This window comes from Anser cygnoides, chromosome 8 (genome assembly GCF_040182565.1).
Source record: "Anser cygnoides isolate HZ-2024a breed goose chromosome 8, Taihu_goose_T2T_genome, whole genome shotgun sequence".
Taxonomy (NCBI): Eukaryota; Metazoa; Chordata; class Aves; order Anseriformes; family Anatidae; genus Anser; species Anser cygnoides.
The window spans coordinates 21,607,623-21,628,916 of NC_089880.1; the positions used below are offsets into that span (position 1 = coordinate 21,607,623).

At 37.2% G+C, this 21,294-nt stretch overlaps 1 protein-coding gene across 2 annotated transcripts in view; it reads left to right on the forward strand.

The window, feature by feature from the left end:
• The window catches only part of PIGK (phosphatidylinositol glycan anchor biosynthesis class K), a 73,137-nt gene that overhangs the window by 18,447 nt on the left and 33,396 nt on the right, over nt 1-21,294 (forward strand). The window contains exons 9-10 of one of the 2 annotated variants that reach the window (XM_048059042.2): nt 56-228; nt 17,786-17,890. In XM_048059042.2, coding sequence (XP_047914999.1) covers nt 56-228; nt 17,786-17,890 — 278 coding nt within the window. The remainder of the gene's footprint in view (nt 1-55; nt 229-17,785; nt 17,891-21,294) is intronic. The other variant, XM_067001718.1, reaches the window with a different exon arrangement.

Here is a 21,294-nt window from a genome sequence, read left to right on the forward strand (position 1 = left end):
GAAGAGACTATTAATCAACGAGGGACATGGTATGATTGTTCATCTTTGTTTTCAGTTTCAGGTCTGTCCAAAAAGTTTGTGTGTTTCCACACCTGGACACCGAACCGATCTCTTTCAGCGAGACCCTCAAAATGTTCTCATAACAGACTTCTTTGGCAGTGTAAGAAAGGTGGAAATTACGACGGAGACAATTTCTTTGGACCGTGACTTAGCTGGCTTTGAAAATGAGTAAGTATTCACTATTTAGACTTGGTTTAGAATGGCAGAATCGTTCAGGTTGGATAAGACCTTTAAGATTATGTAGTCCAACCTTTAACCTAGTACTAAGTCCACTAAACCATGCTACTAAGTTCTGAATCTATGCGTTTATTGAAGACCTCCAGGGATAGTGACTCAACCACTTCCCTGGGTAGCCTATTCCAATGCCACACAACCCTTTTAATAAAGAAATTTATCCTGATATCCATCCTAAACCTCCCTTGGTGCAACTTGAGGCCATTTCCCCTCGTCTTATCTCTTGGTGCTTGGGAAAAGAGCTACAACCTCCTTTAAGGTAATGGTAAAGTAGAATAAGGTCTCCCCTGAACTTTCTCTAAGGTGAAAAACCCCAGCTCCCTCAGCCACTTCTCATAAGATTTGTAATAGCAAAAATAAATGTGTATAGTTCTGTGCAGCAGAAACAAACGAAGGTCTTGTAACTGTCAAGGAAAGAAGAACTCTGACTTCCTGTCAATTTCCTACAGCTGTTCAAAGAATCAGGGAGTCAGTATGGACTGTTACTACTGATAAAGTTGGGATTTATCAGCTGAAAACTTACTTTCTGTTTAAAAATTCCCACCCCCCTTATTCCATCCTGTAAGTAAATACTGCTAGAGACGAAGGTGTCTTGGTCAAAACCAAACAATAACAAAATAGTATAAAATTTTATTTCTTCTTTGATAGTTTCATGTGCAGAAACATTTTATTACTGGAAATTCCTGTTTGTGGAAGTTTACCCCTTCAGATAAGCTCTGACTTTAAACTATTGGTTGTTTTCACTGCAGCTAGGTTTCCTTAATAAATGCTTTGTTTCTGTTCTGCAAATTCTCTACCTATTGGCTTTAACTGTCCTGAGAAATTCAGTTGCAGACGTGCAACTATTTACATGAATGAAGTTGCTGATGAAAAATTAGTTGATAGAAATAACAGGGATTCCATTCCTTTGAGGATAAAGAAAGAATTATAAACTCCTTTGTATTCTTGGTATTCTGTTGCCACCTATTGGAAACATGTAAAGGAAGATGTGCTTGTACTGCAGAGTTTATCTGGTGTTGAACTTCTTCCATTTCTAGTAAATCTTCTATGCTTCATGATACCCTCCTCTAGGAGGGGGAAAAAAGAATTAAACTATTCAGCTATAGCCAGGGATGTAATATTTTTCAACCCATAAATTTATGTAAATTATTATCTACCTTGTTGTTTACTATCACTCAAATCAAAGAAGTTGTTAGTGGATATCAATTTCATTAATTTTAAAGATAATAGTAACTCTGGCCTTTGTAATTAAAAATCCTACACTCAGTGTATTTTACAATTTATTTTCATATTTTTATTTTTATCTGCATTGGGCATTTTAGTACCAAACATATAGTGATTAAGCTAATTCTGTGACTGCTCAATTTAGAACAGTTATTCATTGCACTATATTCAGATAGGGGGTTGATTTTTTTTTTAAAACTAAGTTTTCAGTTTCTTGTAACCACTTTGGGAGATTATATAGAGAGTATATTTTAATCAAGAAGAAAGTATGGGCTTTGTAGAAAAGTGCTGGAAAATTGTACCATATAGATAGTGGTGAGGAGTGCTTAATAAATTAAAGAGAATCCCAGGGACTGTACCTCTTGGTATGACAGAGATCTGTCTCATTACAACAAAGAAGAATTCTAGCTTCGAGTGCTTATAAATTTAAATAACGTTTTTAAAAATTACCATTTTGGAGGATCTGTTCTGCAAGAAATGGGTATTCTCTTTTCATTTAAAGAATGGTATAAGCATCTTACACATCCCTTTCTAAGGTTAAGAACTCAGAACTTCACAAATTATGTGATTTTTACATACATGCTACCCAAGTTGTCCCAAATTAATGGAAGTTTGACCCTTGAATGAAAGAATGTGAGTGCATATTCTTATATCATCAGTGTTAGTTCAGTCGTTCTGTGCATTTTGGGCATGTGGTGTCTGCCTACACCCCAGATTGCACTTCTATATGAAATAGGCAGGGAAAGATGGGAATAACATGGACTGGTTTATTCTTTTGGTATCACTGGGAGAGATCATTACTCAGCTTTAATTTTTTTAAATAAAAACCCAGTAAAATTGATAGATTATGAAATCTTCTGGTTAGCACTCTAATTAAATGTTGTTTTGCTTTTAGTATACTTGAATAGTAAGTAAACTCTTCATAAGCTTAGTTTTTAAGCCTACCAGAATGCTTAACTGAATGAACTGCTAATGAATTGTACAACAGGATGCTTTCTTGGGCTAGCTAAATACATTACTTGCTATTTTTTCCTATGCTGTTTTTGGAATTCTAGGATGAAGGATTTTTTTTATTCTCTAGAAAGTGTGTAGTGAGGATATTGTTTTCATTTTAGTTTATATTGATGCCAAATGTTAGATTTTTTTTAAATGAATTTTCATCTTGATTACATTGATCCACAAAGACCAGAGTTTAATAATCTTTTCAAACCAGTCATGAATAATCTTATTCAAGCTTAATAGCATTTTTAAAAGCCTGGGCAAAGAGGAAAAAGGTCATGTAGAATTGAACTTGTACCCCTTACGGGTTTACCTTAACAAAAACATATGTATTTGCCCTTAAGTGTCTGATACAGAAATCAAGTCTATACACCCTAATACAAATATTGATGCATTACAGTTACTGTAAATCTGAGTGTGCAGATCTTATTCTAACAAAATCTATGCATAATATTAAATCTTTTCCTTGTTCTATATTGTATTTGTTAAGTTTTATTCTAAAAGATACTTTGTAGAGATTTTATTTTTAACATTTGATGTATTCTCTTGCTTGCATTCCTTTATGAATCATTTCCTCTTTGTTTCAGTGTTAGCTTGATACTTCTTCCCTTTTTCTGTTACATACTGGTGGCAGTAGAGCGCTACAAAATATTTGTGTTACAGAGCAAAAGGAGGAAACGAAATACAGACTCTAGCTCTGATCGAGTCCTAGGGTAGACAGCTTTAGGTCTGATTTATTTGCTTTAAAGTTGCAAGGGTCATGTGTGTAGCTAAGGATGTTATTTAAAGAAACAAACAAAAACTGATTACACAGATAATGGGTAAAGAAGATGCTGTTGTGAGATATGAACGTGTATTAGGACTGCACTGTTGGCAGACTGTACAAGTTTTCATCCAACCCACTGATGTGACTTTGCCAAATCTCTTCAGTAGAACTTTGTTCATTTTTACACGCTTCCTTAGGAATTACTTCATAATGCGGCTCTACTCCCAAGCTCAGCGCGCCCTGTACCTGTGCAACCAGCTCAGAATTGGCAGCTTTATGTTGAGCACAAGCCGAGGTATTTGACAGTGAGGTCTTTGAAGTTTCCTTTGGCTTGGGTTGAACTAACACAAAGAAACAATGACTAATTAACCAAAAGAATAGCATTTCTTTCTGTCCATTTAGTGGTAGGTGACTATTTGCAAGTAAAAGCTTTTTTTTTTTTTTAAAAAAAAAAAAAAAGGACGGGAGGGGAAAAAAAGAGAATCCTCTGTTGTTTCCTTTCTTCATAGCAGTTTCGACCTAAGCTATGTTCACTTCAAAGGGTTTCTTCTGTAGTTGCCTCAGTCCTGACTGGGCTTGTAGCTGCCATTTTTAGCAAAATGCCTGAATGTGTAGGTGTTCTGGGGGTTCACCTGATTCTTTTTGTGAGTCTAAATCCCTGTGAAATAACAAAAAGTGAGCATGAGGAGTAAAAGAAATCCAACATCTTTGGAGAAAGATCTGTAGAGTTTAGGGATTTGGTAAACCAGGAGTGTCTCTCTCGAACTGGGATTGTGACTACACAGTCAATTAGAATGCTTTCTCCTTTCCAGCTCCTATCGTAGGGAAAAGTGTGTCAGCAGGAAGCATTGATAAAAATTGGGGATGAGTATTTCTCCTGAGGATGGTAAGAAGTGAATTAAAGACAGCATCATATAAAACCTTCCTAGCTTTATTGCTTTTGAGAATTGGGCTTCATATTTAATAATTCTGTTGAGATGAATTGTGGCACTCCTATCAGTGACTGTTTTCCTGAAAATAAATAAATTGGCCACTTGAGTTAGGAAGGACGCTTGTGTAATAGAGAATAATTGTGAGTAATTGGTTCATTTGCAGTATGTTAATAGCTAATGTTGTCTCAATCTGGTTTTTTGATAGTGACTCTTGTTTTCTGTCTGTTTCCTGTTCTTTCTTCTTTTGTCAGTTATTTTCAATTTTATGTGCGTAATAGGTGAAGCTGCTGTTGTGTGTTCCTGAATCCATAGGGATCTAGTTTGTGAGCTAATAGGTAATTCGTTTTGGCTAGTAAAAGTTGCGTAGCTCAGTGAACATTTCCTAAAATAAGAGTCTGGGTTTGTTCACCATTATTTTCTGACCAGATGCCTCAGCTTTATAATTCTTTAAGCCTTGTAAGGGATTTCCACAACTAATTCTGAAAGCCCTTGTTCTCAGAGAAGTTCCCAGTTCTCATTCGCATTCTGATGTGCTGTTAGGGTGCTGATAAAGTTACGTCAGCTTTTCTTCGCGTTTTCTACCTATTCTTCAGGCGAAGGTGAACACCACCACGTTTATGTTGGGGTGGCAGCAGGTGCTGGGCCTTGCAGGAGCTGGTGGGGGCTGCCTGCGGCCCTGTTGGGGACGGCCTGGGCCCAGCTGCAGAGGCCGAGCACGAGCACGGGGCCTGCTCCTGCCATGCCTGAGGTGGCTGTGGCCTGTGGGCGGGCACCAGGAGGTGGCAGCGAGTGCTGAGGTGGGGGAGTGGCTTGTGCTTGATTTAGGGTTTGGGGTTTTCTTTCCTCGCCACCTGATCAGTTTGAGGGTGACGTTGGATGGGGAGGGGAAGGATGAGTTCAATTATCATTATTATCGTTATTGCTGGTTTTTACTTAGACTGAATTTTCAGGAGGTTATGTAAGATTTTTATTTTGCACTTTTCTTGTCAGACAACTTTGTGGAGATGTAAAGCATTTCAATTTCAGTGTAATGAATAAATAAATAGTCATAATACAGTAGGCCCCTAATCTGTAGTGAATTGACCAGGGGGTTACAAATCTGTTAATTCCAAGTAGAGTTATTTTTGTGAAAACATCTTCAGAAGGTTATATATATGTGTGTGTGTATTCATAAAACATGCTGATCAGTTATGCATGTAGTATATTTTCCTCTAATGCCTTACCATTCTAACAAAATAAATTCGTAACTGGATTTTTTGATCAATGTGTGTTTTAATAGCCTACATGTAATTCAAAAAGATTGGTGAAGTAATAATTACAGTTAAATATTATCGGTATATTTCTTAAAGTATTTAGTAAATACATTTGTTTTTTCTCTGCTTGCCTAGCCACAGAGAAATGTGTGTATACATTTACATGTGCATGTACACACTACTGTATTTGTTAGTGTAAAATAACTCTTCGAGCAAATGCAACTAATATTAATACAATGGCTGTAGTAGAAGGAATGATATAGTTGGATACAATTTTACTAGTATAACAACACTATAAAGTAAGTAAGGATGACTATCAAAAAGAACTGGTAGGTGTAAATTGTGTTGGGAAGACTTCAGATACACTGAAGTATTATGCTTGATAATTATACTCCCTATTTAGCAAGATGTTTTATATTTATCTATTTGAAAGGATTTTTGAACTGTACTTTTGCCAGAGTTTACTTGTGTTTTTTTGCGAAACTGTATCTTCAGTCAGGTTTTCTTTGATCTTGGATGTTTTTTCCTCCAACTTCTAGTGGGATTTATATGACATCCAGCATTTCTTCTTTGACAAAGCTTTAATTGTTAGTGCCAGGTTGTTTTGCTGTCATTTTGTGTTGTTTTCAGTAGAATGCTGCTCTACTGAACCTACATATAGTATGCTGAATCTGCATGCAGTTTAAATAGGCATTAACATCAAAACAAATCTGTTGGTCCACAGAGGTGCTTTTACTGGGAATACTTCACAAAGGTCAAAAACTTTTAGTCTTCTGAAAAGCGCATGTAAATCAGTGACAATATTTTTATGAACTTCATACATATCTTTGTGACTTACTAGTACAAATTAACTGAAGGCGCATAATAGTTTCAGTGAACAGACAAGTAATGTCTAAATTTGTAGTATGTCAGCTTTAGGAGGTCTTCAGTAAACCCAGCAGATTTTAACACCTAGATAGCTGAGAATATCTAGGAATCGTAGGATATTCAGTCAAGGTTTTTATTCCACTGCTTACCCATTCCTCATTACACCTTTCTTATGTAGCATTCTTATTTTGTCTCATTATTCCTTCTTCACCTTTTCTCCCTTGTGTGATCTTTACCTGCTATTATTTTTGCAGTTGAGTGGGCTTTTCTCTAATTCTAGTCCCCTGAAGTGCTCTTTAGACAGTCTAGTGCTCTTTACATGGAGATCATGATTTGATCTTGCTTTGCTGTCCAGGCACTAAATTCAAATTAATATCTATTCAAGGAGGTACTTATGTAGTTGTGTTCTATATTATGCCATTCAAGAAGACCATGCAGACAATTGTAGTGTTTGACATAGGTCTGACCAGGAAGTATTTCCGTGTAAATTTTTTTTCCAGGGCTTTGAGATAGCATGATCATTTCAATAAAATTCTATTATTATTATTTTATAATTCTTATCAAAAGTACCAAAGATGCTGTTGATCTTTCTTAGGTGAAAAGTTTATTACATACTTTTTGTGTGATTAAGAAGAAAATGTTGAGGGAGTAGAAAAATGGGGCAACAGAAGCGAGAAGGTGGGTTCAAACAGTTATTTTGTTATGTCTTAGACTGTTATGTCTCTGGAATTTAGTGGCCAAGCATATGTTACAGTTCCTTATGCCCCAGAAATGCTTCTGTGCACGTAACAAACAATTAAGTCTCCAGGGCTCAAACAACATTGCTTTTTTTTTTTTTTTTTAATATGGGATTAAAGCACATGCAAGTGCTCTTAGTCTTTCACTGTTTTGATATTGTGAAAAAGCTTACCCTTGTTTTTTGAGTGCCTGAGGGATTACCTTCCAGATGGTCAGAGATTTCTGCCACTGAAAATTCATATATTGTCCAAAACTGTAGAGGAGGAAGGGGCATTTTGCCTTCACAACACATTTATGTAACTGATGGTTAAAAGACCATAAAATGATCTTTATAGGCATCTCCCAGCCCTCCCAGTAAGAGTTGATTTTTTTTGAGTCATGTGTTGGGTGGAATAAAGTTCTTGTCACAGGGCTATTAAATTTATTACCTAAGTCCTTGAAGTCCTGTTACTGATTTTAGTAAGCTGTGAGATGATCTGAAAGATAGGAAGAAGTTTCTCTATACTGCTTATTTCTGAAAACTCTGTAACACTCACGTTACACTTCACAGTGACTGTAGTAAGGGTCTTAGTTCTTCAGCAAAAACAAAACAAAAAAAAAAGGAAAGAAAAAGTATAAATGTACTTTCTGAGAGGAGAAGAAGAGCTGAAATCCAAAAAAGCATTGCATTATTGCTAGGCATCTCTTTTCAGTCCAGTTAGCTATTTGAATAGACTGCTGGAAGCTTCTGGCAAGGGGAGAGCGAGGAAGCCACAATCACATCAAAGGACAAAGAAAACTGGAGGTGATTTCAAAAGAAAATTCTGATCACATAAAGAAGTGCGTTTACAGATGGTTTGCTGAACACTGTTTAATATTACTTTACAAAATAGTATTGTTTTATGTGCTTGGTCAAGAATATCAGAAATCTATAGAAGGTGTGGGAGGAGGAATAACAGATGCTGAATATGTCTACCAAAGTGCCCGAGCTTCTATTAAGATTATTGTATGAAATCTGTTGGACAGCAGAATATTAACTCTGTGGCAAGATTGATTTTACAGGAAAAAAAAATTATAAACAAAGAACTTACAGCAAAATAGGATTTATTCAGCTTTTTTGCAGGCAGGAGATTGTGATTGCACAAAAGGTTGCTATTGGTAAATGCCAGGAGAAACAAACAAAAAGTAATGAAACATAATAAGGGGTTTGGCATACCCTGTTTAAAAAAAAAAAAAAAAAAAAAAGGAAGAGGGAAGTGGGATACAAAGGGAGTTGGAAGAATTGCTGTTCAGAGACTGGATATGTTGTAGTATTCATTTATTTATTTTTTGAGTTCTAGCAAACTCACTTCAATGGGCTCCAGTTGCTATTCAGAGGTTGCTGCGACTGCAAGGGAATATAATGGCAACTATATGGATGTTCAACTGTCATAGAACGGTGACAGATCACCTCTATTGTGCCAGTTACTGTTAAAAAGGCAAGACTAAATTGGCCCCAACTTTACATAATATTGAAAGAGAACTGAGAAGCATGAAAACCCTTTATCCATCTGCCTAGAGGTCAAATCCAATTTGGAACATAAATACAGGCAGGATTTCTCTTTCACAAAATCATCTGGAAGATCCTACTGTGTATATATATGTGTACAGGCATGTTCATATTTTGTCATGTAGTATCAAAAGTAGTGCCACTGAAGGCAGTACATTCCCATATCATAAACAGAACAAACATTTTTGTTGCAAACTGAAATTACTAGGTTTCTGTATACTCAAACTGTATTTATGTTTCTTGTGAACATAGGAATAAGACAAATCATGACTTGCAAAAAATATAAATGGAACCCAACAGTTATGTTTGGGGAATTCCCCTTTCACTCTGTACGTATGGTACAGAATTTGTGAAGGCACAGTGTCACCTGAGTAGCGTTTTGGTGACTGGCAGGAATGAGGATTTGGAAGCAAACAGACAGAGCATTCCCTTCCTGCCCCCCTGTGTATTCACACTATGCGGCTCATTCCAGGAGTTCTCAGGAGAAGACAAGACCATGGTGGAGGCTAGGATTTCCTTCGTTGTAGGGAAGCAAGGAGAAAATGCTGACCATTGATACAGCTGCTTTAGCATAAGCTCCTCAAATTATATGATAGCTGGTTTAAGTGTCTGTTCCTCCTGGTTAAAAAAAAATGTTGCTGAAATCTTGCTGGCATACAAATTTGTTCTAATGTTGAGAGAATGCTTGATTAGAAATCAACAATTAACAATGTTGCACTTTCCTCCTGACTCCTGTTGGCAGATTTTCAATGTTACAGTAGTTTTCCATGTAATTTCTCCGTATTGCTATGTAAAAAATAAAAATGAAAAAAAAATCAGTTCTGCAGGGCCCAGATACAGTGGAAAAGATGGCACAATGCTGGCTGTGTGTATATTTTCAAAGGGTATCCTTTGATTCAAAGCAAAGTATAATGAAAACTTTGCTAAACTCTGAGACTTCAGCAGATTATAGTCTTTAAATCAACTAAATGTATGTTTTCATTCTGTGAAGTTTCTCATCTTAATGTTTTTTTAAAAATATTTATTAACTAGATTATTGGTTTATCTGTGACAGATGGTGAATGACAAATGTTGGGATTCGCACAGCTTCAGAAGGAGTGTGGAAGGGTACTTTGTGAAAGCAGGGTACTGCTTATCCTTATTCTGCAAAGTGTTTAAATTGACATTTAACATTAGTAACCTGCATAGCCCCATCGGGTTAACCACTAGTGAAGGTGTTTTTGCTGGCCTGGGACACTGCAGGGTTTTAAGACAAAGCTGGGCTTGCTTTTTCTGCTTAGAAAAGCCAATCTGGCTATCAGAAAAAGCGACTAAAATGTACATTTTCTGTGGGCCAGCTGGTCTCAGGTAGTTTGTTAGTCTGTATAATTGATACTCCACTGGCACAGCAGAGCTGCTGCCCTCTCGGGGAGGGAGATTATCCGCAAGGAGTGAACAGATGGTCTTCCTGCTCCCTGCTGAGGGCATTGTATCATGGAGAGGGCAGAGTTAATCTGTGGCTAGGACTTGCTAGTTTGGCTAGCCAGAGCGGCTGAAGGCATCCTGCTGGCCAGCAGTACTTTATTTTCAGTTTGTGCAGAGCCTGGACGGGCTCTTAGAGGACAGGAGGGTTGGGGCTGCTTCGTGCCAATGTGTTTTCCCCATGGCTGACTTCCTGGAACTGCAGTCCAGGGCTGTGGTGCTGCTGGCAGAAGCTTTCCTAGACTAGGGGCAAATCTGGCTTGCAGATTGTACATCTAAATTTCCTCTTGCGTAGCATGGTGCTCTGAAGGGTAGGAGTGGATAGATTTTTCAATGCAATAGGACATATTATTTTAAAGTGTGAAAGAAGCAGATAAGGGTATGTTTGTCCTGTAGTTCCACAGTAGCTGTTTAAATTTTACAGGTGGGGTACTGCATATCGTATTATAATTGTATTAAGTGATGAGGTAAAAATCAGAAAGGGTTACTTGTATTCCTGCATGATTTCTGGTCTTGTGTTACCTGCAAATGAGACATGTTGCCATAGGCATTTTTCATCTGCTCTAAAATTTCAGTAATATTTTTGTTTGAAATAGTAGGACAAAAGTTACGTCTATACATATTTAGCAATTTATGACTCAGTTTGTGAGAGCAGAATAATGAACCCTGTAGTTACTATAAAGTTTATCTGAATTTAATTGTAACATAATATTTAAACTTCATAGTTCCCCACTGGCTAGCTTTTTTTTTTCTACTGGTTATTTAAGAGTCTGAGCCATGACTACCCACTAGAATAAAATAGGAATGAAGACTGCTTGCTGTAGGTCTAAATTTTATCTGGGGAATTGGAGCAGAACAGCCACTAAGTGAAACTGCTCTGAATCTCAGCCATAGAGGACATAACCTCTGTTTCTTCCTTAGCTGTCAAATAGAGTGCCCTGCTTCCCTTTTCCTTTGTGTGTGGTTTCCCTCTGATACAGTTTTTACTGATAGATAATTTATTACAAAATATTCTGAGCTGAGTTCTATCTTATCAGGTGCTTAGGAGCTTTTATAAATGTCTCCATAAAAATATATGGTGTATCTGTTTTTGGAAAAAAAAAAAAAAGGACAAATCCACACTATACTATAATGTTTTAAAACTGAAAGCTGTACATATGCACAAAAATGTGATTAGATGGAAAATTTTCCTTAAAACAGAATATTCCTGCTTGATACATGAATCTAATGACACTATTGAAAAACATTAGCCTACATATTAATCTGTGACTTTATAAAGTAGTTTAGGAAGGGCAGAAGAAAGAAGTGCTCTAGCTGTGGCAGGAAGACTTTCCATGCCATACATTGAAAGGTGGCTTAGTTCAGGGGTTACTCTAAATATATTATAGGAATCGGTTGTTGTATTTTAAGTGATGTGTGGTTGTCTGTTCAGTTACTAATGAGCCAACATCTAGAAAAGACCTTGAGAACAGCTTCCGCTGTTGCAATTCTTGGGGAAGCTTCTAACAACACGGACTGTTGAAAGGCCATGGGGGAGGCCTTTATAGTTTGGTGATGGGATGTGGAAAAAATTGTACTGGTGGTGTACGTGTTCTGCAAACAGACAGCTTCCATTACTGGTCACAAAATTTGTATTATATTGGACTATCAGGGTTTTATGCAAACAAAATGATTTCTTTAACACCATGAGGGAGTATACATGAGTCATTTGGTAATTATGTGCCAAATTATGACTGTTTTTAAATTCGTCTAATACTAAATATAAAACATTTAAAATTACAGTGTAATTATTAAGAGATTATCATTATCACTGTGTTGAATTTTGTGTACACATACACGGGTTTTATGGTGGGTAATAATAGATGCTAAGGATGTGTTAGAATCATAGTGATTGGTAGTCTGACATGGAATTTATTTGTGATAATATATCACCCAAGAGGTACTTGGTTGAGTTTTTAGATATTCTAAATAATTGTTTCTTTCTGGTTTCTAACTGTTTCTTCCCTCTTTCTTTAGACATAAAATGAAGTCTAATTGAAATAGCTGTCTTCTACAAGATATATTGAGACTAGAAATAAAAGGGTGAGGGGGAGCTCATTTTACATGTAAATGATTTTATTTTAAAATGCAGCTACGAACAGACTTAATCTCTCTATGACTGTTGCCTATATCTGGTTGAGCATAAGAGTAAGCTATAGAAACTAAGGCTGATACAGATATCATTAGAAAGGAAATCCCACCTACTGAGGAAATCCCACCTTCTTTTAATGTGCCAAATGAATATGAAACCTGCGCATTGAAGCAAACTGGAGTCTCAGTAAAGATAGTGTAACATAAATTGAAACAGGGATTAATTAATGTGTTAATGCATTTTGTGCCTACTGTGCTCATCTAGTGATCGGATTATTTTGCTAAACGTAATCAGAATTGGACAAAAGACTAATTATATAATAAAGCTAACTTCACCAGAAACGTGAGAAGAAACAAAATAACTTAAGTGAAGTGAAATGAATTATAGAATGTTATTTATTGTCATCAATAATTGTCTTTGTAAAGTAAAAGTATAATTTCTAGGTATGATTCTTTTCAAACTGAATTAGAAAAAAAGGTAATAGAGAATCAGAAAGTCAATATAATCAGAAATACCAGTAATTTACATGTTAGTAATCCATCCAAGTCAAGAAGCATAATGTGTTTCTGGTTATAAAAGCTAAAATGAAGGAAAATTTTCATATCAAAAAAGATGAATTGTCATTGTTTGGGCAAATGAATGTTGAATGCAACCCATCTCCAAACAGAGTAAAGCAAAATCATTCTCAGGGTTGAATTCTTTGAAGTAGTAACTCTTAGTTTGTAAATCTTTTATATTATTTGCTAATATTATTTGATAGTGCTTAAAAGGACAACAGTATTAAAGGTAAATTAATTATTTCGGTTTTCAACTCTGTTGCTGTTTCTGAAGTCCACAGTGACATCAGTGTTCTAAAGAGAATACAAGTTTCCTAGCTAACATGGTTCTTACGATTTTCAAGTGTGCTTACTAAGTCCATGGTCCAGAATTATGGCAGTTGCAGAAGTGTGGTAACGAAGGAGGCTTATTGGAGACTGACCTGCATTACATAATAAGCAGGTCTGCAATGCTCTGCTTCTCATAATATCAAATGTGGCAACTGGTTTGATGCTGTAGCTGTGCAAATGGGTGTGTTCCACAAGAAGTATCATTAGGTTTTGAAAAGATGGTCAAGAGAGCAAGGCAGCAAAGGATGGCAGTGGCAAGCTGGCAGACACTGTGGAAGGGCTGGGCTGTGGGAGCTGGGAGGTGATGGGACGGGGTGGAGAAGCAGTCTTGGTCAACCCAAGCACAGCTCCCCAGAGAGAGGGTGGCAACAGGGTTAAGAGCTATAGTTTAACAGAGGTTGTTTCAATAGCTTCCTGTTATTGAAACTGGCTCCGCCTGGCCCTGGCTGTATATATTCTGGAGTAATGTTAGGGGACAGATGCAGGTAACTCTATTTGAGTAAAACTTTAGTTTAGGATGCTACTTTTGGAACTGATTTAATGAGTGAGGTAGTTAATCTGTTTGTTGCTAATATCTTTGCGTGGATTTATGTTTGTAATGCTCAGTCTTGCATGCTGGATGAATCTTGTGTAATTAGCTCCGTTTGACTGAATCACTGTATTTGAGTTACTTTTCATGAGTAAGGGGATAAATTCTTATGAGGAGTATTTCCTATGTAGAGCAGAAAAATATGACATTGTGCTATAGAAAATATCAGAAGAGCGTCTCCTTTGCATTAATTCAAGGAAAAGCAAGACCTCATGAACAAACCCGTATCAAAGAACTTAGTCCTAAACTTAAATAGTCATGGAAAAATAGATTTATAAAAGAATCCGAGTGAAAAGTGTTTGGAGATGGCTCAAGCCTTAGCATGTACTTCATCTGCTTGCTGGCATATGTAGTTTGCTTCTAGTCAGTTCTAGACCAACTTAATAACAGACTATGTTCTAATCTGAAGAAATCACTTTATAAAAGTGACCAGACACATTTTTTATATGGCAGGGTTATTTGAACTGATGTCCATCTGCAGTGGCAGTGTAGTGCTTAAGCACATTGAGCAATTGCAGAGAATCACTCAATTCTCTGTTTGTGTCCTGCCTAAGCCACATGAAACAACAATGATTAATTTTCTTCTAAAATAAAAAAAACCCTACTGGTTATAGTAAGTCACCACACAAGGTCTCTTGTTCCTGGAATGTTAGTGGTTTTTAAAATTGCTTTATCTTACATGTACTAGTACCTGAATTAGTACGTTTTACCTGAATAATGTTCAGATTAAAAAAGTAAATGTAGTCAGACACTAAAAAAAAAAAAAAAAACAACAAAAAACTTAAAACCAAAAAAGCCACTGCAATTGCTAGTTTTCAAAATTTAGTGTAACATATTTTTTTTTGTTCCAGTTACTAGTGTGAAATAGCAGGATTCTCATCTAATACAGTATACAGCACTTTAGTCAAGGAACTATTGTTATAGAGCAGATAAGATTAAAAAAAGTCATTGGGTTTGATGAAAACCTGCATGAACAGTGCAGGAAAAAAAAAGCCAAAGTTACCATAGCAACCAGCAGTGCTTTAGACAGAAGCTAAGTTAAAAAGCAAAGAAATGTAACAGAAAATGTGAGGGCCGTTTGATAAAGCATTAAAAAAATAATGAAATTTTAAGGCAAACATGATTAATGCTCAGCTTTTATCACTTTGGTGTTCCTGATCAGGTGCTGACTGTCCTTAAAGGAAAAATATTAAAACTGTTATTAATAAAGAAATTTTAGTGTTGGAATCCATTAGACTCTTTTAAGGAGACATTTTTGTGAATTTCTTGAAAAATGTGTGAAAGTTGTATGAGATTTTTTGCTTATTTTCTTGTCAGTAGATGTTAAGATTAGTCTTATCCTGTATTGTAGAATAGTCTTTAAAAATGCTTTTCATGATATAAGCAGTGTTTAGACCAAAAGTCTTTCCAATAAAAGTGGTTCCGCAGTAGGAATACCGTGAGTTCTTTGTGGGATTTTATGCTAGGTCAACTGACTGTGCAGCATTCCCTTCAGTATAGGAGGGCCAAGGGCAGCTTTAAAATGCTTGGATGGTGAAATTTCAAGACAAGACAGTGTTGGTACGTTATGGAGAGGCAGAATGTCCTGAGCAAAACAGGGTTTTGTAAAGTAATTTGTACAGCCAGTTTCCTGTGCCTTCGTGTCTGAACCCATGTTCTTTAACTTAAATGCTGTGCTTTGATTTTTGCCTTTTTGAATGCAATTCAGCATCCTGCAGTGATTTGCTATCGGGTATTAATGTTTTGCCTGTATATTGCTTCACAGTTAGGCAGAATTAGATGTTATGTGGGTGAACATCAAATGTATATGTGATGAGATTGCAAGCGTCATTTCTACTTCCTATGCAGCTATTAAGTCTTAAATTTGATCTTAGTCCTCATGGAGTGGTCTGTGTTGGAACCTTAATTAAATAAGAAAGTTATGAATGTGGAAAATGCATTTCAGTGTTCCATCCTGAAAGAGTGCTTTATATGGGAATTGAAACTATCTAAAAGTTTTAGTACAGCAAGGGAATCAAAAAAAATACTTTATTCTTTCTTTAAAATACAGTCACTCGCTTCTTGTTTTCCATTTGGAGGATTGCGTTAGCGTCTGCTGGGTTGCCACATTTTTTTTTTTTTTTTAGAATATGCTTCCATCGTACACAAGGAGCTGGTACACAGCTGTCCTAGGCAGTACCGTACGTAGCCTGGGGCTTTGCATACGTGTCGGCACAGTTGTGACTGGTGTCTCTTTCTTTTGTTCTTCTGGCATAAAGCAGCATTGTTTCTGAAGAATCAGAGATTGTAGTTATTTTATGAAATTAAAATGTTTTATTCTTCTCACATATAGAAGTTCAGAGAAGAGTAAAAAGCTTTGCATTATTCCCTGAAGTCCTCCTGTGAATCCAAATGGAACATATGTAATGAGTTCCTTATTGTAAAGAAGGTGCAGTATTTTTTCCTCTTCTGATACTAGGAGTTACAAGTATACGTCTACATTAAAGTACGAGCTTAAACCGATAAAGTGCTGTGTGGCTGGGCTTCGAGTAGCAAGGTTTTGTGTAGGGGCAGTGCATTATAAAGGGACATATATAACTGAAAACCGAGGCAGCTTAGGGGCTTCTGCAGTCAGGTTTCACTACAAGTGGTTGCTGCTCCCAGATCAGCCTCTTTCCTGAAGACAGAGCTCTTTGCACAGCGTGCCTGCCTCTGCCAGAGGTTTGATCCAAAAGCACTGTAGAAATCTTTCAAATCTCAGTGTGAGGCCTATTATGACATAACAGTCTGTTAGGACTGTTGAGGCTTTTTTGTGGTATGCACTGATGAGGTAGTGTTTGTGAGTACTTCAAGTCAGAGACTCAAACATGTTGTGAAGTAGTTTTCTATGACACCTCTGTGAAGTCCCTGCTGACCTTGTTTAACACAAGTAAAATAGGAACAGTTTTCTAGTGTTTTTTTGTACTGTGCTTTTTTATAGATGTGTGGGAACCTAGAAGTATGGTACTGTTAGTGGGTCATGCAGGCTTGAAATCCTAAGCCTGTCGTGAGAAAGCAGTCTGTCGCTGATGTCATGAGGTAGGAACATGACTGAACCCAATTTCGGTAGATGAAACTAAACCCCACTAGGTGGTGCAAGCAAATAAATCACCTTGCAAAGAGTTTATTTTTACCTTTGTAATTACGTACACCAGTTATTAAAATGCAACTCTTAACTGTGTTTTAGACATCTCTTCCCAGATAGAAGGAAAAGTGTGTTCTGTTCTTTGCTTAGACTTGCATATCTGCCTTTCTGGCAGCTTAGGCTGGTGTCAGGATGTTGTGTTCTCAGCTGACGTGGTGGCCCATGGAAGAAGTAGCAGAGCTTGCGCTGTGTTGTGCTGTGCTATCAGAAGGGGCTGCTGATATCCTTCTGAAGGGCTTAGTGAGGCATTTTCAGGCTTTCCTTACCTGTCTCTCAGGATCTCTCTCATTACAGTTTATCCTCCTGCCAGTTTCACTTTGAATTTGCTTACCTTTGAAGCAGTATTGCTTAAAATTAAACTACTTACTTAAAAATTAAAACTACTTACAAGAAAAACAGTAAGTTAATGTGCTGTCAATTTATTGTTCTGAAAGAAGTGGAATGAATAAAATTCCAGTAGAAAATAATTTTTGAGGTATAATGTATACAGATGGTCTGTAATGGTTAATGTACTATGTTTGTTAGATCAGTGGTTCTATTATGTTTTAAAAAAACAAACAAGACAACCAACAGAAAACCACAAACACCCAAACCTGGAAACACATTTTCATTGTACTCCTGGAGGTGATTATAATACAACATTATCAATTCATGATGTACCAGCTATACTGCTGTATTGAATTCAAACTATAGAATCTCTCAGAAATTCAGTCTTACTAGTTTTTCTTTTCTTCCTCCTTCCTGTTAAAAAGATCTCTTGTAGAACGGTGTTTTTTCTAAAGATAAGCTGGCTGGTAGTTGGTTAACAGCTTATTACAGCTGCAAAATATTTAGATTTAAAAAGAAAAAAAATACAAAACACATTCTTGAGATAAGAAGAAATTCCTGGGGCCTTCCACTTATGGAGAGCCATCAGCACTGTCATTTTCTTGTCATAAATCATATTTTACTAGAGTTTGTATGGCTTCCCAGCGGACCCCAGGCTGCCAGCTCTCTGAGAAGGTGATGGCATCACGGCTCTGCCATGGTACTGAGGCAACCCCTGCCTGTGCTAAAGGGTGAGTGCTGCAGTGAAAATGTTGTCAGCTGCTTAGCAGTCAGCTTGAGATAGCAGGTGTTCTTCTGTACTGCTGTTTTCCCCACTGTATCTATCTTTCAGGCCTTTCTCTCTCAAAGAATACAGTCCATCGGTAAATAATATATTATCATGTTGCAGTCTAGGGCTCTGTAATAAGACAATGACTGCAGCCATTAAGCAGCTTTCTAGTGAAAGTTGAGTACTTTACAGTGCCGTATATTTACTGAAATGGAAATTTTTCATTTCAAAGTGACTTACATATTCATCAGTTAGGTTGGGTGTGTTTGCTGCATTCACCCTAGCCTTGGTAAATGCAGTAGAAGCAGGTGGTTTGTTTGTTTGTTTGTTTGTTTTAGGAAATAAAGCAGGGAGACATTAAAGTATAAAAAGTAAAGGCAGCAGTACTTGACATAAAAACATTGCATATATAGCCTGTGTCCATGAAGTCTCAATTGACCAACAGCCGTACAGCGTACATATACTAGCCACAAATAGTCAACACATACTGAGTTTCACAATAAGATTTTCTTAGAATATATAATCTCTATAGACTAGACAAAAAATGCTGCAGAGTTGTTGTACTTAAAATGCAAAAAGAATTTTTTTTTTAACCTTAGTTTCTTTGGGTAGAGGACCAACATACTCTAATGCTATTATACACTTTTGGTTATCATTAACTCAAAAATCAGGGTAGGATTTGTATTTATATTATGAATGAAGCAGAAGGACTTTATAGTATGTATATTAAAGCACTTTGATATTCATGCTGAAAAAAATGGGGCCTACTGTGTTGGTTGGTTACTTAAATTGCAATAACATGTGGGAAGCCCAGCCATGAATGACGATCCGCTGTAGCTGAGCAATGAACGTACAGAAGAAAGATACCCACCTGCCACTATGGTGCTTGCGTTCAAAGTAGTCTAACAATTTTGGTGACAGACTGAACGTTCATGGAAACATGAAAGAGAAAACTGTTGATTTAGATAATCAAGTTTGTTTTCCACAAAATTTTTTTACAATGAAGCTAAAAGGTACATGACTAAGTGTGAACTCTGTCTTGATCTATTTGATAATATATAGCATGTAAAACTTTGTAGGAAGAAATCTTTTGGCTCTTGCCTGTGTTTGTGCTTTCCTTACTTTGGATTTTTTTTTTTTTCTTGAACATATTACTGTGCAGTTGGAGTTGTTCCATTGTTTCTGTAACTGTTAGTTATTCCATATGCAGATTGTGAAAGAGAAATCTGGCCTCATTATCTGTACTAGATGAACCAAGAAACTTAATTCTTTCCTCAGTTTCATATTTGCCCTTTTATGCAGATGCTTATGCATATGCACAAACTTGCACGGGAATGTGAAGGACCTTAGCAGCATTGGAGACTTTGTTCTTTTATGTAAGGTATACTGAGAGTCTGAAGTTTTAAAATCTGAGAGATTGGCATTTTGGATATTTTTCTGCTTTACACAGTCTGCTGAGAGTATCTGCTGATAACATACACTTAACATTCAGATTTACTGATACAATGCTCTGTAGATTGTAAACATTAGCAGGAAATGACTTTTAGATAATGGAAGAACTTGCCACTGAGATTATGTTAATAAACCGTGCCAGATGCAGGCACAAACTGGAAGATGGGTGGCTGGAAAGCATCTCAGCTGAAGGGAATCTGGGGGATCTGGAGGTGCTGGTTGACAACAGACTTGACAGGAGCCAGCAGTGTGCCCTGGCAGCCAAGAGGGCAAACTGCATTTTGGGTTGCATTAAACGCAGCACGTCCAGCTGGTCAAAAGAGGTGATTCTTCCACTACATTTTGTGTTGGTGCAGCCTCATTATGACATTGCAAGATTTTTATAAACTAGAATTCATATCAACATAGGTATGGAAATAAACTAAAATTTGTTTTTAAACTTTTTTGTATCAAATGTTTTTAGCTCTTTACTGTTGTAAGACAAATAAAACACTACAGAAAATATGAGGTAACTGAACAGGAACATGGTTGTAGCTCACTCAGAGCTGCTTCTGTTCCTGCTTTAACCTTGTCCCTGGGAGACTGCAAAGAGAAAGGGAGCTTATAGCTTGTGGCATGCTCAGAGCTACTGCATCTGTCTCGTCCCAGCACGAGGAGAGTGAGGTAATCAGAAATCTGGACTTCTCAGGTGTCTGAGATACTGGATTTTGTGTCAAGTATTTGGATTAGAAACCACCTTTGAACATTAGAAATCTGGGTTGTCCAGCCTACTGTTTGGCTTTGCAGCCAGGGATAACTTGCAAATCCAGGCGTATCTGGTAAGGTACAGCTGCAGGTATAGCTGGCAGATGCTGGAACTACTACAGCATTGAATTGCTTGGAAGGAGATAGTGTTCCTCTCTCTGTCCTGTAGACTTCGGACCTAGTGGCTTGCCTTGATAGGCAGGGGAATTCCAAAGTTTGTATGCCTCTTGGCAAGTAGTGTGCCATGTGCTTTGATGCAGGAGAAGTGATCTGACTTGCTGCTGTTTCTGTTCCTGAGAGCAGGGCACCAAAATTATTCTGGCTTAAGTGCTGCAAAATTTGGGAAGGCAGGAAGTTGAGTAGAAATCAGTGGTACGCAGTCATCATCAATATTGCAAGCTGCCTGCAGAGCTACATGAGGAGATTGCTAGCAGATTGAGCAATATTATTACTATTTCTCCACGATCATTACCGATGGAGTCCCACGTGAAAGAGTGTGTCTGGCTTTTGGCCTTTACCTTCAAGAAAGATGCTGAGGTAGAAGAGAGTGCCCACTAGAGGGTTGCCAAGATGTTGAGGACCTAGAGTAACCGACCTGTGTGAGGTGATTGAGAGATCTGGCCTTACTTAGCCTTGTAAAGAGAGGAATTGTAATAGCAGGCTGCAACAGTTTGAAATGCAGGTTTTTTGGTATCAAGGGGCATTGGCTGTGTGTTGCAGGCTGGCGAGGTCCAGGTTGTACACGAGGAGTTTGTTTTCAAAGAGATTAGAGTAGCCTTAGAGCATGTTACAAGGAAAGGTTGTAGAGGTTTTGAAGACAAAGCTAGACAAAGCTGTGGCTGACCTGTTCTGATATTGGGAGGATGAACTGGGTAATCTCCAAAAGTCCCTTGGAAACGATACTTCTATAATTTCAGGTGGTTATCTACGTTGATAAATTTGAGTAAAAGTGCAAGAAAGTGAAGTAGGAAGCTTGAAATGCAGGGAGGTGTTTTTAGAAGAAGGTCTAATGATGGTGTCAAGCAGAGAACAGACATTGCCACTGCTACTTTGACAGATTCTTGTAGCGAACTAAGCAGTCTCATGAGAAATTATAGCTGGATGGTACATTACATGACTCATGAACTGAAAAAACAGAAATATGTACTGTAGGTGTAGAAATATTGGGAC